Here is an 18,405-nt window from a genome sequence, read left to right on the forward strand (position 1 = left end):
GGAATACGGACCTACCTGTACGAGAAAGCAAAATCCAACGTCGAAGACGATCTGGATTGCAGCGATGCCATGAGTAGCCCAACAGGAGAGGACGTCAACGTTTTCCCCCCTAATCCTACCGTCGATGGAAGCCGTGTAGTAGTGGACATTCCGTGGTACGACACCCGAAACCATCTGAGCATCAAGGCGACCGGCAAACCTGACAGCCACACCAAATTTAGGTCTCTCTTCGTTCATATAACGACTGCTAACAAGCAAGTCGCTGAAGACATAGTCGAGGCATTCACAGATTCTGGTGTCCCTCTTGAAGCGATGAATATCGACAGCATTCCCAATCTGCCAGTATTTCATCTGGAAGGTAAAACATCTTTGCGCGACAGCTTCCGTACCATCTACCGACTAGCTTTGCCAGAGTCGTTTCAATCATCAAGTTCTGACACATCTAGTGAAGAAATTGAGAACTACATCTCTGCTGAAAATATGAATATTCTTGTGCGATACTTGACACCGAAAGTTCCAGTGCCAAAGAATGGTTTCGCAGCGACAATGCCCACCACCAGGACCGTTGGACAGCATGAGAAAGACATTGTTGGTAGCGAGACATTCCAGGCGTTGTTATCAGCAGTTAAAACGCATTATGGTGAGCCAGATTATGTTTCCAACCCAGTTCCTATCGTTATTAACATGACAAAATGTCTGCAAGGGTGTTATGGATTCGGTGATAATGAGGACACTGTTTACATAAACACCGATAGGAGCATCTCTCTTGCTGGAGCGGGTGACTTTGCAGTGGTATGTGGCGCGAATCATGTCCTCTTGCAGTACGCTGCTTATACCAACGTTGGTATTTTCAACACATCTGGATTGGCTGTAGGCTTGGCCACCGATGAAATGAAACTGAACAGCGCCGTGCGTTTTGGTCAACATCTTCCTCACATCAGAAAATTCTACTGCCTCGAATTTCGATCTGACTGCGATGATGAGCCCTTCTGCATCCAACCAATCAGTTGAAGGCACAAAGACGGTGCTGGTGCAGTTTCGAGTCAACCTCAACCCTCGCACGAAGACGGGTCCGGCTACCAACGAACTTATCTGGCCTGTTGTCTTGGGATACTACGGAAACAGTAGTTAAATAAATAAAAACACGTCTAAAAGTCGTCATAATTAGAATAGGTGTACCAATGATTCGGTGTCTTTTGGGTTCAAGGACTATTGTCAAGGTATAAAACTGAATAATTTTGTTTGCTATGAAATAAATGACATTAAAAGAGACGTAAACCGTTATCGCCTATGTCCTCTTTTTGTTTGTACATTGTAAGAGTTTAATAGGATTGTGTTTGCCCTTCAGTACATTAACCACCCATTGAGTTACACCTTCCGGTGAGCATCATTCAGACCGTTGCATAACGAAACAGTTTCTAGCTTCCCAACACGACTTGCTTCTTCTCCACAGAGAGATTCGCTCTGACGAAGGGCTAACGCTCGAAACGTCAGCACTGGATTCTCTTTACGTTAGCCAAATTACCTTATCAGCTCTGCATTCTCGTCCCCAGAGTCGCCTGGCTGGCTTAGCCGCTAGAGGCTGGGCACGAGGACCGAAGACCCCGCCGGCATAGAGGGACAGGAGGCTCTGGGGACGAAAATGATCAGCTCTGTTACGTTAATAAAATCAGACATTCGTTTCCACTACGGCTCACCGACGTAGCACAAACCCCCTTATCTATCTCTTCTCGTCTTGACGGAACATACATTAAAATCGTTTCTGCCTGCTCTCAAGAGGGTAAACACCGAAACAATCCAACAGTGGTCTGTTCGAAATTGCTTGAGATTTTCGGAGTTAATTGTAATGAATAGCAAGTGTTTCGGCTGGGAAAATGTCTCCTCAAACTTGAGACTTGGAGGAGAGATAGTACATCCAAAGAAGTTTCCTTTGAGATCCGCAACCGGAAGTGATGACTTCATATGATGGGGAAGTTATGTAATGATTGCCAACCTAAACCACAGGATACCCACACAAATGGCATGACCAGTAAGCGCCTGGTCCTCTGGCCAACCAGGAAGGAAGACAACATCTGTTTGGATGTTTCCCCTTGAAGTATCGTAGGGAAATTAACGATTTAGTTTTCTTTTTAAGTATCTTAAGAATATATACAAATGAAACATTTTCGATTATGTATCTTTTCGTTCTTGTACTAAGCCGCTCAGAAATGTTGATCATTTAACGCTTGATGTCCTTTTCAGCAGGACTGACGTCTTTAAGAATTCGTTTTTTGTTCGGATCTGTCGTCTGTGCAACGATTTACCGCTTAGTTTAAGAAAATCAAATACCTTGTCAATCTTCCGTAAGAATTTGATGAACTTTTATTATGATAAGTTTAAAGTTGATTTTTTTGTAACTTTACATTGTATTTTACCTAATTGATCCATTTGTGTAACTTTTCAGACAATTTTATCACTTAATTAATTCTATAGATTTGTTCATGATGTAATAATAGATGGCTTATTTTTAAGGGGTCTGGTACTCTGTTTTAAGCCTACCTCAGACTGAACGGTTGATTTGATTTCATTGTAAATCTGAAACTTGATTAAATAATAATAATAATAATAATAATAAAAAGTAGATTTTATTCTTGTAAATAATAAAGTTATCATTCCATTATTATTATTATTATTATTATTATTATTATTATTATTATTATTATAAATAAAAATCTTTCTTTATTATAATATTCCAAGCAAAATTGATATTTACAAGTTAAAAGTAGAAAAAAAGAGCTATTAAAACCTATTTACAATTCGATATTTAAAATTCATTTCGATTAAAAAAAAAGCGACTATTTCCAAGTACAACAGAGCTATTTTCAAGCACAATTTTTTAACAATAGTAAGACTAAAATTTTGATGAAATAAAAAAGTTGTTAAAAAGATCCTAAAAATACTAATAATAATAATAATAATAATAATAATAATAATAATAATAATAATAATAATAATAATAATAAAAGAAAATGGCGGCCATCTTCAGCAACCTCTTAGAGGAAGAGAAGACCTAGGGGCTAATCCAGTACCTAAACCACAGGACGCCCACACAGATGGCATGACCAGTAAGCGCCTGGTCCTCTGGCCAACCAGGAAGTAAGAAAACCTCTGTTTGGATATTTCCCCCGCCCAGAAATCTTCGTTTACTAAAGATCTCTGAAGGTAACAGTGTTGACGTCCCAATACTGTCCATCATGCCCAGCGCGCGCGTTTCGTACCGTTTCTCGTGGTTTCGCTTCCAAAACTACAAGGCAAGGTAAGATCCTTGCGAAACCACAAGGAACGGTGGAACGGTACCGTTTCGTATCGTTCCTCGTGGTTTCGCTTCCAAAACTACAAGGCAAGGTAAGATCCTTGCGAAATTCTGGAAAACCTGTTGGAATTGGATTTGGAAAAATTGTCATATGACATTCAGAACAATGAGCTAATAAACATTGACGTTATTCACATTTAATGTACCTTTTGTTCTCTTTTGTTCGCGTCCGTCGTTGTAGTTACTCAAGATCCAGTATGCCAATTAATATTCGACCTGTTTGCTGCAGTTCATTTTCTGGAAATTCCTGAATTAATACATTGTACTTTGATCACTTCAATCCGAACAAATATTGTAACCACTAAGGTCTGATTTAATAAGGGTTGCATTAAACATAATAATAAAGAAGGAAAAAACACATCCTGCACGAGTAATAACCTGCACTGGAAATACAAAGAAGTAACTGGAACTACAGTACCCCCGCCGCACCCTTGGCAGGATGCCGCGCCCCTGTAAACACCTGGGACTGGTTGAATAAAACGTTTTAAGATAACACGGATGTTAACGGTTGTTCTCAAACAATAACCTATTGTTTTGCAACTATAGTTACAGGCTCCCGTAATCTTAACATGATCTATGCAACCCAGCTAAGTGCCTCAGGGCCTAAGGCGACGCACTTTAAGCTTTGATTACTACTAGTTTTACTAGTTTATCCCCATATGATGATAAGGCCTAGGTTCAATTTGAGCGAAAGCGGAACCCGAGGGAAGGGCAGAAATTGTGCCTACAAAAGGCCAGGAAACAGAGAATAAAAAGATTCCAAGGAAATGAAGTAATATTCCATTTTATTTCAAACTTGAAAATGTGAAACAAAGCTGTGTTAGCAGAAAATATTATCACAGGCTGACACACGTACACCAGTTTTCATAACATTGTCATTGCGCATGATAAAAACCAACTAATCAACACCCAAAACAAAACACAGTGACAAGGCCTTTACTTCTTTTCATCGTCAGAAGATTCACCATCAGACAATTTGTCCATTCCCTTCTTGTGTTGTTCCATTGCTTCACGGTGGCGACGAATGGCCTCCTCGTGATGTTTGATCTCTTTCTCGTGGTGATCAATGGCCTGTTCCAGATGGTCCTTCATGTTCTTCAGCTGCTCGTTTTGCTGTGTTTGATATGAAATTTATTAGGGAATTTATTGGGCACTTACAGTATAATTATAATTGAAGGATTGAGAGGATAACCGCCTTATGTTGAATTTAGGTTAATTTTTTCGTTTTGCTCAAAATGGTCTGAATTTTGCATGCGGTCTTCAATTTTGTCAACAACAATCTTTATTTATTTCATCATTTAGTGTACATTAAATTTATAAATACATTTTTGTTGTCAGAGAACATCGCTCTGTAGTTTTTTTTTTTTTTTGTGTGTGTTTTTTGCTCATTAACGCTGAGGTTGCGTTCAATTGATCGTATTCCAGGGCCCAGTTGTTCAAAGCCTGATTAAGCTAATCCCGGATTAACGTGAACTTTGATGCGAGTTTAATTACTAATCAATAAAGATGCTCCCAAAAGATTTTTGTCCCTCAGTTTTGGCTTAGACTTTTCTTAACCTTTAGCTTGAAATTAGCCTTTTAAACCATTTTAAACGAGGGAGATAAAAAACCTCGAAAAACTTTTAATCGTGGATTAGAGTTAATCGGCTTTCGAACAACCAGGGCTGAGTTGCTCGAAGCATGGTTAGCGCTAACTATTGGTTAAGAGGTATTAAAACCTATAGGTTGTCATGGTGTTTAACCCGGGTTAGCGCTAACCATGCTTTGAGCAACTGGGCCCAGGCTCAGAATAAGAATAAGAGGAATAGCTGTTAGATTTCTCTTTCAGGTAAATTTGGGAGGACATTTCTGCAAACTTTCGCTGACACATGATAATTTAGGAGCAATTTTGTATTCCAGTAACTTCAAAAACCTCCTGAGAGATTTCTTGAAATGATTGTACAGCTGTATGTATTCCTATTCCGGAATAGGGTCAATCAAACACACCCTAAGTTTTTGAGAAAAACTAGGCCAAAAAATTGAGTCAGTGAAATTCGATATAAGATGGTTAGGCTCTCAGCCCTTTAATTATGTACCTGTGGGTAAGGTTGGGGTAGACGAGGGAGGTAGGGGAGTAAAGGGGTGCTTACCATTTATGTAAACCACCCGGATGCAAATTTTCGGCATAAATAGGAAATGGTTTAGCTTGTCTTAACAAAAGGTGGATAACATGCAAAATGTATGAACATCAGCTGTAAATCCCAAAAGGAGTAATAAAAATGAATCACTTTGACCAGAAGCCCATAATTTCAGGAGTACTCCATATGGAATGATGCGTACCATTTGATTTTCCAACTGGAATTTCCGGGTTTCCATGTAAATGGTAAGCACCCCAGGTGTCATTTTTCTATACTACACAATACTCTGGTTATCTGGAACAACGGTCACCTTGAACCTCTTGCTACTTCAAATAATAAAAAAAATTATTAACATGTTTCCCTTGGATAACGGTTAAAGTCATTTACTAAGTACTACCCCGCGAGCAGAGGCCCTTCGATCTTCCTAGATGAGAAGGCCTCTGCTCGCAGGGTAACTTAGTACTGGTTATCTTACTAGTTTTGCAAAATTAATGCCACAGCCAAAGTTTACTGTCTTGTCTTTATTCCATAACAAATTGGCTTCTGAGCACCTGGAAAGTTAGTTGCCTTTGGGGTATTACAGCGCTTTTTTTTAAAGAAAGTGGGCCCAAGTTAATGCCTTGTACAGAAGCATCAATGTTGAACTGGTAGTGTAAAATTAAGGAATGTTTGGTTTATCAACAGGGTTGATAACTAAAGGTAAATTGACCACCGTAAAGAGATTCGAGTGCTGATGTTTTGAGCATTAGCCTTTCGCGAGAATGGAGAATCAATGATTGATACTTGTGATACTTGCTATACTTACAGATTATTTTAATAACAGGTGAACTCACCAGTTTTCTGAAGTACTGTTCCTCGTGGGCATGTTCCATTTTTCCAAATGCTCCTCCAGCGCTCCTGAAAATGAGATTAACAATTTACACAGTACTGGTCAGAAAATTACAGGTATTACATTAAAACTTTTCAATTATTCAATTAATTCTGGTAATGCATTGTTAAAATTGTAGCAAAACTCCTGTGGATGCCTGGTCTCAATTTGGGATTAACTGTCCTGCTCTCCACCAATCAGAATTGAATAGACCTTTGTCACTCGGTGACCATGTTGAGTCTCAGGAGAATAAAAAGCTTTGTTTTTGCACGGCAAGCCTCACCCAGACACTAATTCAGTGTGAGGCTTGCAGTGCAAAAAAAAAAAAAAAATTTATTCTCCTGAGACTCAACATGGCCACCGAGTGACAAAGCTCTATTAAGTAATTTTGTTGAGTGTGCTACAAATAGAAGAATTGGGTGGCTCACTACAGAGGGAAACATGAGTTTCTTATGAAAAGTGGCTGATTAATACAAAGGTATTTTTGTCCAGCTTATTGACTACACAGGAAAACCAGATCTTAGCAAGGGCTCTTTGGAATCCTAAACCTTTTTCAGAGATAATCATCCTTCTTTTTGTACAGAAAATGTCACACGTTGTTATTTTAAAACGTTTTAGAACTAGTATTGCTTGATTATCTCTGAAAAACATGTAGAAACCCCAAATTTTCTTTCTGAACTTCAACAGCCCTTGCTGAGTTCTGCTTCTCTCACGTAGTCATAACCTGTGAACACAAAAAAATGGTGGTTAATTTTACCTGATGTCTCCTCCAGCACCACCACCCTGAAAAAAAAAAAAAAAGTTGTATGCCACGTCATGTCTTTTCATCAGACACAAAGTCAGTCAGAAAAAAACCCATACCCACCCCTTGGAAGGTCATCAGAAATTCCTGGTAAGGGGGGGGGGGGGGGTATCTTAAAAGTCAAAATTTTAGAAGCAAAGTATGAAGCTAATTTGCACCAACCTATCCTCCCCCGATAATACTTCAACAATGAAATGAAATTATACAGCAATACATTGTCCGTTTTATACATTTTTCTTCTGTTTCGTGTTCAGCAGTTTCATGGAATATTCATAGAATGATAAACAATGGTTGATGAAGTATCGAGAAAGAGCGAAATATTTTGCATAATAAACCGCCCAACACCCACACAACCACGCATCTCCCTAAATATTTGTATATTACGTCACCTCATTATGATCGTATAGATAGTTCTACTGCAAATAAGACTGCATTTTAAATAAACCAATTTCACCCTACAAATAATCAATATTTTTACGTACAGGTAAAGCCTACATGTACAATTGTTTATTGAATTCAAAATGTTTTGGTTGTTTTCTGTTTGTGATTCAAGACACATTTTATACTAAGAAAAAATCTTGTCACCAGGCGACGAAGTAAACTTAAGTCAAGTTTATTAAAAACGCTTTTGAAACCAATAATTCTTCTGATAAGAGAGTACAACATATTGAAACAAGCTTAAGCTTATATTAGCTTCAAGCGTTGACCTCACAGAACGTGTGTGCATGCAACAAAAAATATTACTGTAAATGTTCAAATAAAACGCATAAAAGACACAGATTTAAATCCAATGCTTACCTTTCCAACTCCACTGCCTTTTTCTCCAGCCACCATCGTCCTAAGCTGCAAAAACGGCGAGGAAATAGCTCGTCTAGAAATCGCAGCCAATCGAAAGGACGCCATATTGAATCAGGTCTCGTGGAAGATTGTCCGCGGAGGACTGGCTTGAGCACGGAAAGAGCCTGGAAAGAGCTTTTCGTGGGCTTACAGAGCAAATTTGTAGAAGGGAAAGGACGTGAGAGTGAAACCGGCTTAAATTTGCGGTCTTTAAACGCAAACTGTTCGCTTAAACAGTGGTTATGGATAGATGACGATGAAAGATTTATTTTGTGAGTGAAAAGAGCCATGTCTAGCTCAAGTAAGAGGGAGGAAAATGAAGAGAAACTCTTGCAGTCTTCACGGAGAGGGGACATTGATGCGGTTCTCGTGAGTAATTTTTCTTTTAATATAAGTAGCGGAGTGTTTTTGTTTTCACTACGGGCAGGGCTTCAGGAATTCAAAACAAAACAGAACATTCTCATTTATTTTAACATTTAGCAGTTACCATGATCTGAGTTAAAGCCAGCTACATGTAGTTATAATAAGCTTAGCTTACAACCTTGTCCTTTAAACTTCAACTCGTAGTTTTGTGTATAAAAAAAAATATTTCACGTACCTTATATCACGTTTTACAGCTCATCGGAAATTATGAATGCCTTTTTTACAAATGATTTTTTTCAATGAGAGCGTTCATTTTAACTATAAGTCAGACAAATCGCTCGGAAAGGTCGTTTAGTCACGAAGTTTTTGTCAGCTCGTTGCTGTACTCGTCACGAGCTTTATAGCACAATCTTAATTTTATTATGAAGATCTACCTTAACGATTAACTTCTGCGAATTAGGCATACAGAGAAATGAAAGGCAAAATTCTGCGTTGATGCTATAAACATTTTGGTAGCTTCACTCTAAGAAACATGAAAAGATCACTGACTGTTTTGTAACATTTTGCAAAAAGCTATTCCCATTATGCATTACCCTTGCTGGTGAAACCTTTTGTACAGATTTGTATAACGATTGTGCTCTCCACATGCATTGATTAGTTTGATCTAAATATTTAAAAAAACAAGGTTACAGCATATGAGATTGTTTCAGTTTTGCTTTTGATTTAATTTTAATTTTTTTAAGAACCCATGGATATTTATTTTATCTATTTTTCTACTTCTCAGTTAAATATAATAATAAATAACTAAAGATTAAGAAATTATTAAGAACAAGGTCTGGACAGTAGCAGGCAAGTTAACAGTTTAAGAAAAACAACAATGGCTTTGATTCTTAAAGACATGTTTTAACGGTTCTTCTGCCAGGACCATCTCACAATTTCGAACTGAAGGTGACAAAAGAGCTGTCGAAAAATTGTCTTCAAAAATCAAAACTGTTGCCGTTTTCTTAAGCTATCAAAAAGTGATAAAAGGAAACAAAAAAATCAAACTAATATAAAATCCTTATAAGTAAAGGTTTAGATATAGTCATAGGCAAGTGAAAATAAACAATAAAAACGAACAACGTTTCGGCATCGTCATGGCGCCATTCTCAAGTTCGGAGTAATTGGAATAATGTCAATGTCAGAAATAGTTCACCAAAATTGACATAATATCTGAATATATAATGTTATGCAAATAGTTTTGCTTGAATTGAGTCCGATTGGACATTGAGAGATGATGTTAACTCTCTAATTTGCAACATTTCGTAAACTAACAGTCGAACTTACTCATGCACTTCTTAAGGACAGAAAAATATCACGCGTTGACCATGCGTTAGTGTGAATTCCTTTTTGTATACTTCACATAACTATTTCTGACATTGACTTGATTTCAATAAATTACTCTGAACTTGATAATGGCGTCATGACGACACTGAAATGATGTTCATTTTTATCGCTTATTTTCACTCTCCTAATATAAAATCACAAGGTAAAAATAAATAGTGGAACCTCTCCTTATGGACACCTCTATAGTGCGACCATCTCTTTATTACAGAGAGTTCACTTGGTCCCTGACAGGCTGGAATCCATATAAAGCGTACTTCTTTAAAAAGGACACCTCTACATTACGAACAGTTATTCCTGTCCCCTTGGTGTCTGTAATAAAGAGGTTTGACTGTACATGTATCCTGCAAGAGAATCAGTTGATGTCTATTCTGTTACATAAAAATGTTTTTGAGAGTCATATAATTAAACGTGTAATTTGCACAGTTTCTAATACAATGTGGGAGATTGTTAAATACATGTATCTTAGATGCATCGCCTTAGAAAGTTTGACACTCTCATGGAGAAGAACCAGAGAGTGTAGTTGACCGGCTTGAACACCATTCCCTGGTACAATCCTGTTTCACTAAGGGCAGATAGTTTCAGACCAGGTATCCTTGGTACATGTATGAATGCTCGACTAAGCTTCAGTAGCTATAATAAGAATCCTATAGGATGTCACGATGACAGACTAATTTTTCTTACCATTTTCTTTTAATGTCTTTCAGAGTTTGTTACAACTTAAGTCACCTAAGAGTGGGTCTAGAAGCATTGATATAAACTGTAAAGGTATGTGCATGTACAATGTAATGTGTATGTGCAGTCCTTGTTGGCATTAGTTTTGTTTGTGGGGAACAAACTCAATTGATGGATGGTGACCTATTTCGTGGGAGTTTTAGAACTCAAGTAGTTTTTACAATTTGTCACTGGGGAATAACACAGTCCTGCCAACATGATTGCAAGGACATGCATAAATTTTTTTTGCCACACATTTCAATATTAGGCAATCGTACAAACTCTGAAACTCAGAACACTAAAACAATATTTAAGAGCTTGCTCTAAGAGGTGAATAATTGGATTTTGGATGTTTAGTTTATCAATGCAACAGAGTTGATAACCTAAGGTACACGTAAATAAATATTATTGGCCACCAAAACTTAGAGATTCTTGAAAGTGCTGATATTTCAAGCGCCAGCCCTTTGCCAGAGTGAATGAGGATAATGCAAAGTTCCAGAAAATATCCATACATGTACTCCCCCCACAGAAGATTTTTTGTTGTTGTTGTTTAACACCCCTTGTTCCCCCAGGAAATTTCAGTTTAGCTTCAAACTTTGCTTCCAAAATTTTGGCTTCTAAGACCCCCCTCCCTCTAGGAATTTCCATTGACCTTTCATGGGGTAGGTATCAGTGGATTTTTTCTTGAACTGTACAATGATGATAATGGGGCTTAAAAGATTAAAGTACACGGTAAAGGCTTCTTTTTTCTCTGTAGGAAGATCCAAGGCCAACCAGGGATGGACCCCTCTTCATTTGGCCTCTTACTTTGGACATAAAAATGTTGTAAAGGCATTGCTGGAGGTAAGTCAGATATCTTTGTGTAACTTTCGCCATGTTAGATGTAGCTCAGTGGGTCACTGGCTTCAGATTATAGAATAGGAGGTTAAAGGTTAATGCTTTCGGCCCCAATATGAGACAAATGGAACTACATGTAGACAGGTATAGAATCGACTAAGAAGGGGCAGTATTAGTGCCAATAACTGGAGTAGACTGCATTTTTATTGTCAGTATACATGAACATGTAGAACTGGATCTACAAGCAGGTGCAAAGAGACTGAGACATTCTCAGCACTTTTCCTACGGTGTATTTCCTGCAAATATCACACTCTTAAAGGCCAATGAACAGTGTAATTCACTTCAAGCCCCCCCCCCCCCCCCCACTCCCTTCTTCCTTTCAATGTTGACACTTTTTCTATAATAACTATTAGTAGTTTTCATACAAATGTGTTTAAGTATTAACTTTTCTTGTAGCTTTTCTTTTCGTATGTATCCTTCCGTTTGACCCTGTAATTGTATGAAATTGTGCAATGTAATTGTATCCGTTGTCGTGTTCTTATCTTATTTGTTTAATTTCATCTTGTAAAATAATAACTGAGGAGACCTAATTAATATAAGCTCCATAGTTTCCTTTAAGTCTCCTCCCCACTGTTACATCTATTTTTTTCTATTTTTTTTGTTTGCATTGTATTGTATTTGGTATTACATTGTATTACATTTGGTATTGTGGTGTTGGAAAATAAATAAATAAATAAATAAATAAATAAATAAAATAAACACTTGGTAGGTTAAATGTCATTGCAAATTTTGTTCAACACTGATAAGGGGGTGGGGGGAGGGAATAATACAATGGTGATTGTCTAAAAGTACCCGATAACAGAGAGTGTCTCAACTCTTTTTGCAATTGCTTGAAGCTTGCACACAAGGCTTAAGAGCAGGAATCCTTTCACATGCGAATATTTTTAAACATTTTCCTCCTTAAGAGCCTCCATTGCAAGCTAGATCCAGTTCAGTACTTACTGAGCAAATGAATATTGTCTGCTTTAAGCTCTTCATCACTTGTCAAAATGCCAAACTATTACTGTTAATTACTGTAGTGTGGAATTGAAGGGGTGCCTGGAAAAAAGCCCTTCTCCTGACTGATAAATAGCTAGATTCTCCTTCCAAATTTTGTTGTATTCACTTTTGAAACAAAAGGAGAATTTGATTGTACATGGACTGTACATCAAAAGTCACGCAGCACCCCTTCAATAATATAATTATTGCATTATTATTCTTTAAGTTACTGCATAATACTGGCAGTGGAGTTTGAATCTTCAGACAAACTTTACTGACAACACTTTTATATAAATTGTTGTTATAATTTGAATTCATTTGTTCTTCAGAATGGAGCTGACGTCAATGCTAGGAATGGTATGGGAGACACTCCTTTGCATCGTGCTGCTTTTACAGGAAGAGCGGTATGTTGATGTATTGAATAACAAAAAAAGGAACTCCACTATTAAGAATGGTGCCTACTAATACAGAGGTATTTTTGCATAGTTTATTACTATGTGGGAAAAGCAGATGTTAGCAAGGGCTATTGGAATCCCAAAAAAAAAAATTGGGGCTAACCACGCATTTTTTAGAGATAATTAAGAAACAATAATTCTAATAAAAGCTAAGATACAAAGCAATATATGGCATTTTTTTTTTATCAAATTGAAGCTTTCTTGTCTCTGAAAAATGCATGGTTATCCCCAATTTTCTTTTCAAATACCCAGAGCACTTGCTAAGTTCTGCTTTTTCTGTATAGTATTAAACGACGCAAAAATATCCCTGTATTAGTAGGCACCAACCATAGGAAACCCAAGTTTCTTGAGATGTGCAGAACATAATTATGTGCATTTACAAAAGTAGGCACCATCCTTAATATTTTCTTAATACAGGCCTGCGTGCACTATACATTGTAGTTCAACAACAGTACCTTTCCATATCCTACCCTGACATCAATGGCATTTAATTCGTTGTTCCTTTGAAACTGTTTTAAAAATAGAATGATAATTACTAACTAAAACTTTACCTTTATAAGACGGAGATATTAGATAGATTAAGAATTACGTTTATGCCAAATGGTAAACGGCAGAAATCACCACGCGACCATCTTTATCAGACTATATTTTGTTGCTCGCTGTTTTCAGTTTCTTGGTAAAATTGAGTAGTTTTGGGTTAAAATCAAAGGCAAGAATTATTTTGCAGTATTCTCATCTATTACTTATTTCTTCAAAAAAAAAAAAACAAAACAAATTTGAATCTCACGTTTGCCATTTGCCATAAACACAATTCTAAATATCTCTATTGATGCTTGTTTATCTTCTTTTCAGGCTGTCTTTTCACAACTGCTTAAGTTGCGTAGTAACTGCGAGGATCTCTCTTCTATTTGATCTTTTATCCGCAGTTCAAATATACATGTATGTTTCACATATTTACATAAATTGATGCTTGTGTGTTTATCTTTCAGGATGCAGTCACACTCCTAATTCAGTACAATGCTGATGTGACAATCATCAATGGAGAAGGAAGAAAACCAAGTCAAGTGACCAACAGCAGAGAAGTTAAACAGCTAATAAAAGGTTAAATATAATTAAAATTTATAAAAATTATTTGAACCTTCCCTTGCCTATTCTTAGTTTACAAAATAGGTAAGGCAAAATAGCACCTTGAAAGGCTAATGAGAGCTCAAGTACACCAACCAAAACAACAGCAACAGCTGCAGTAATAGCACAGGCAACAACATTTCAAAAAACATTATTTTTCAAAGAAGCTTAATCGTAATTAAGTTGCCTGAAAGCCTCCATTGAGCACTTGAATAATTTTTGAGCAGCTGGTGTGATGTCAATGAGGCAGCATGCCTATATTCTTCACAATCCGGTAAAAGTGAAGAACAGCTCACCTTGCCAAGGTCAACGAGTTGACTGTCAGTATCTACTGTCTGCCAACTGTCAGCCAACTGTTGGCTGACAGTTGGCTCAGGCAGTCGGCCAACTGTCAGTGAACAGTCAGGCCACTTTTGGTGGACTGTTGGCCTTCAGTTTTTTCCATTATAGTGGTAACCATCTGTCCAAAATGATGCTTGAATCGGAAAACAGCAAACACATTGTCAGTGGCAAGTTGGTCAAAACTAAAAATAAATAGGAATCAGCCCAAAACTTGGCACAGGTCCTTTATGCACCCAGTGTTTCAATTGTAAAACTCTGCCCCTGCTTGCATGTATCACTTCATGTATTATTAATTTTTCTGTGTTTATTTTCTTTTGCAGCTGCTGAAAGAAACCTTGAGCTCAAGTTGGAAGAACGTCTGCTCACGGCTGCACGGGAAGGTGACTCATCTGAGTTAAAGAAATTGGTAAGTTTACAGTAACCAAGTATTAAGAGCAATTCTCCAGGAAAGTGAAGCAAAGTTGGAAATGAAAAATTTTAACCCCCCTTCATTATCATTACCCTTCATTTTTTGTGTGGAGGTAGGTTACCTGGAGGGATGAACAAAAACAGCCATATTTGGATCGGCAGGTGCGTCGTTGCCATGGAAACCACACTTGAGCACGTCGGCCTGAGGTCTATGTTTTGACCTAAAAATTTACTCTTAAATAGTAAAAATAAACGAGTCTGGTTCTCGAGTACATGTGAACCAATTCAAATGAAATTCATACAGATGGTAGAACCACTCTCTCAGTTTATAAAATTTGCCGTTAGAGTATTTTGGGTTCTATAATCAAGAAGACAATGTTCGTATTACAATGTTGCCTGACAGCCATTTTGACAAGAAGGAAAAACAAGCACAACCATATTCGTTATTTCTCTGAAAGTACTCTTTCTACATAAACCAAATTAGTAGCAGGGCTTACATAGATATTGAAGTTAATAAATATTATAAAATCTATTTGGGGAAAATTATATTCTGGCCATGGGTGTTGAAGACATCCGAGGCAAGTTGCAAAAAAATTGCAAAATTGGAAATGTTGAGGTCTCCAGTATTTGGTTCAAACAGGCTTTAGATAGAGAATATCAGCTTCAGAGGTTTTCTCATTCATCTTATCTGTTATTTACATTTGATTGATTAGGTTTTGGCCAACGAATTTGATGAAATATAAATTAAAACAAAGCCCACCTTGCAACTTTTGGGAATTTCTTCAGGATGCTTTTGTCGTATAGGATGGGTCTCTCCTCAGTTCGCTCGCTCCATTTTCTTGACCAAATCTTACACAGACTCTAGCGGAAAGGACAAATTTAACTGCTTAGCCTCGCCGAACATCTACTTTTAGACCAAAGATGATGATGCATTAACCCAAATAAAGAACAGTCGAACAGGTCAAACAGTCGGGTGTCGAGTCTCGAAATAATTCATCAATACAATCCATCCAGGAAGTTAAATAGATGCATCAAGATCACAGCTGAGCAAATGCATGCCTGCGACGATTCTGAATAAAGTCTTTGGCTAACTCGAGCCGTACATTCCGTGGTGCATGGTTGAGAAGCGAAGAAATCGTTGTTTACGATCTGTTTACGACCAAACGTATGTAGACCGGAAATGCGAGTAGCAAAACTGCTGACCGGATGTAGTTTTAAATGCGATATACGCGCTTTTTGTTTGTTTGTTTGTTTGTTTTTATAGCTTCGGCTAATTGTCGCAATGGCATTATCTCTTCTTTAGATATTTTTGGTACAATATATCATTGATAGGGGATAAAAGGACGACTTTTGATCCGCTTTTACGACTGTTTTACAGTGGTGAATAGAGAGGACAAAATAAAAGCGCTTCACTGATCGTTTTATGCAACCACATAAGCCACCCATGTTTCCTGGGTTTGTTTGTTTTTTTTTTTTTTTTAAATTCATTGCTTATTGGATGTTAAGGATGGCCTGCATGTAAGATACGTCGCTGATCTGGGGCATTAGCGTACAAGTTACGAAGTTGGAATTTTTGACCCACCTCTCCTCCAGAAATAAATAATTCCTCTCCAAGCCGATAAATTTTCACATTCAGTACCTAATGCATGCCCAAATTTTGGCATTTTGTCTGTTTATCTACCTATTTATTTATTTATTTATCTATTTATTTTTTGCTGTTGTTTTTTTTTTTGGTGGGGGGAGGGGTGACCGGACGTAAATTTGTGCTGTCGATAAAAAACACTGTAAGGGAAATTTGCATATCGTCGTGCGAAGGAAAATATCCTGGTCGGGACAATGGAAAGTTGGTCTCTTTCAAATCCCAAAAGGGACGTTTTGGTTTGTGAGTGCAGTGGAAACAATATAAAACTCAGTCAATGTCAAAGGGATATTTCCACGCACGTGCAAGCCTACGGACTTAGTATAAACCGTGATGAAATCAGCGACGAAATGGATCTTATTCTTTGCCGTGCAGGTAAATAAATGTAACATTTCACGCGCGAATTTTTCATTCTCTTGTCACGAATAATTTATCATAACTGAATTTGTAATTGCATTTTCACAGTCTAAAGAGCAATCTTTTTTTTGGGGGGGGGGGGGGGGGTGCGGCTGTTATGATCATGCGTTCAATTTTCACCCAAGCTTCAGTTCAGCTTCATTTCCTTTGTTTTTGTTTTCATTCGGTTATTCTGGGTTTTTTTTTTTTCCTTTTTTTTTTTTTTTGGCTTTCTTCACCATTGCCATTGTGAAACAACCCCATTACAAGAGGATATCATTACACATACATCCGGTGTTACATCCCATTACATTGTGTTACATCCGGTCAGCAGTCGTGCTTCTCGGACTTCCGGCCTATGCGTTCAGTTTATTTACCATTCTTGGCTTGTCGACTATCGCAATATCTGACTCGATTTTAGATTGGATTGTTCAAAGGCATGCATTTGCTTTGTACATCGATCTCGACACATTTACTTTACTTCCTGGCTGAATAATATTGATGAATTAAGGTGCTCGACGGCAGAAATCGCAAGCATTACGACCATGTTTTGGACTTTGTCAACTATTCTTTGTCAAGTGTATGCGGGCTACTTGTATCATCATCCCTGGTCTGAAACACAGCAAACTGGATATTCGATGGGAGTAACTGTTAGTCTGCGCTAGATTTGGTCAAAAAGACGGAACGTGCGTGGAAAGAACCACGCGACGAAAGCATCCTGAAGAAATTCCCAAAACCCTCAAGGTAGGTTTTGTATCAATTTATCTTTCATCAAATTTGTTGGCCAAAACCTTATTTACTAAATGTAGGTAGCAGACAAGATGATAAAAGATACTTTTGAAGCTGATTTTCTCTCTCTAAAGCCTGTTTGAGCTAAATACTAGAGCTCTCAAAATTACGAATTTTGCAATGTTTTGCAATTTGTCCCAGGTGTCTTCAGCACCCATGGCCAGAGTATAGTTTTCCCCAAATTGATTTTATGATATTTAGAAACGTCAATATCTATGTAATCTCTGCTGCTAATTTGGTTTATGTGGAAAGAGTACTTTCGGAGAAATAACGAATATCGTTGTGCTTGTTTTTCCTGCTTGTCTAAATGGCTGACGGGGAACATAGTAGGACGAGCACTTTGTTCTTGTTTATAAAACCCAAATTATTGTAACGGCAAATTTTATAAACTGGGAGAGTGGTTCTAACATCTGTATGAATTTCATTTGAATTGGTTCACATGCACCCGAGAACCAGACTCGTTTACTTTTACTTTTTGAGAGTGGAACTTTTGCTCAAAACATGGTCCCAAGGCCGACGTCATATAGTGCGGTTACCATGGCAACGATACATCTGCCGATCCAAATATGGTTGTTTTTGTATATCCCCCAAGGTAACCTACCTACACACAAAAATTGAAGAGGGGTTAAAATTTTTCATTTCCAACTTTGCTTCACTTTCCTGGAGAATTGCTCTTAAAAATGTAGGCCACTATAGCTACAGTTATCACTGAAAAATAATGTTATTTTGGTCTTGGATTGTTGTAGATTGACAGCGTACATCCCCCAAATATCAATTGCCAGGATATGCTGGGGAACACTCCACTCCACTGTGCTGCTTACAGGTGAGGTGCTAGGTAAATCAATAGGGACCTTACGAAAACACGACAGCGATGGCACCGACAATGCCACAAAACGAAAGGCTTAATGAGCAATTAGACAATTGCTCTGCATGTGCATTT

General features: G+C 37.7%; 2 protein-coding genes across 2 annotated transcripts in view; one reads left to right on the forward strand and one right to left on the reverse strand.

Annotated features, from left to right (window-relative positions):
• Positions 1-4,120: 4,120 nt before the first annotated feature.
• On the reverse strand, positions 4,121-8,076 carry LOC146485587 (ATPase inhibitor, mitochondrial-like). Its single transcript, XM_085103362.1, has 4 exons — positions 7,938-8,076; positions 7,095-7,120; positions 6,303-6,366; positions 4,121-4,465 (listed from the first exon to the last, which is right to left on the reverse strand). Exons 1-4 carry the CDS (start codon positions 8,040-8,042, stop codon positions 4,289-4,291), a joined length of 372 nt encoding a protein of 123 aa, XP_084959488.1. The 5' UTR covers positions 8,043-8,076; the 3' UTR covers positions 4,121-4,288.
• Positions 8,077-8,119: 43 nt separating this feature from the next.
• The window catches only part of LOC146485588 (oxysterol-binding protein-related protein 1-like), a 34,338-nt gene continuing 24,052 nt past the window's right edge, over positions 8,120-18,405 (forward strand). The window contains exons 1-7 of the mRNA XM_085103361.1: positions 8,120-8,345; positions 10,430-10,490; positions 11,194-11,279; positions 12,641-12,715; positions 13,756-13,867; positions 14,554-14,639; positions 18,212-18,288. Coding sequence (XP_084959487.1) covers positions 8,265-8,345; positions 10,430-10,490; positions 11,194-11,279; positions 12,641-12,715; positions 13,756-13,867; positions 14,554-14,639; positions 18,212-18,288 — 578 coding nt within the window. The 5' untranslated portion in view covers positions 8,120-8,264. The remainder of the gene's footprint in view (positions 8,346-10,429; positions 10,491-11,193; positions 11,280-12,640; positions 12,716-13,755; positions 13,868-14,553; positions 14,640-18,211; positions 18,289-18,405) is intronic.

This window comes from Pavona decussata, unplaced genomic scaffold (genome assembly GCF_977016875.1).
Source record: "Pavona decussata unplaced genomic scaffold, jaPavDecu1.1 SCAFFOLD_26, whole genome shotgun sequence".
Taxonomy (NCBI): domain Eukaryota; kingdom Metazoa; phylum Cnidaria; class Anthozoa; order Scleractinia; family Agariciidae; genus Pavona; species Pavona decussata.

What these genes read in the sequence shown, in the direction of transcription:
- LOC146485587 (XM_085103362.1), bottom strand. Translation starts at nt 8,042, where the DNA reads ATGGCGTCCTTTCGATTGGCTGCGATTTCTAGACGAGCTATTTCCTCG. An exon ending in GGTGCTGGAGGAGACATCAG is followed by an intron (nt 6,367 to 7,094) that starts GTAAAATTAACC and finishes TCTCATTTTCAG; the next exon opens with GAGCGCTGGAGGAGCATTTG. An exon ending in AACAGTACTTCAGAAAACTG is followed by an intron (nt 4,466 to 6,302) that starts GTGAGTTCACCT and finishes TATCAAACACAG; the next exon opens with CAAAACGAGCAGCTGAAGAA.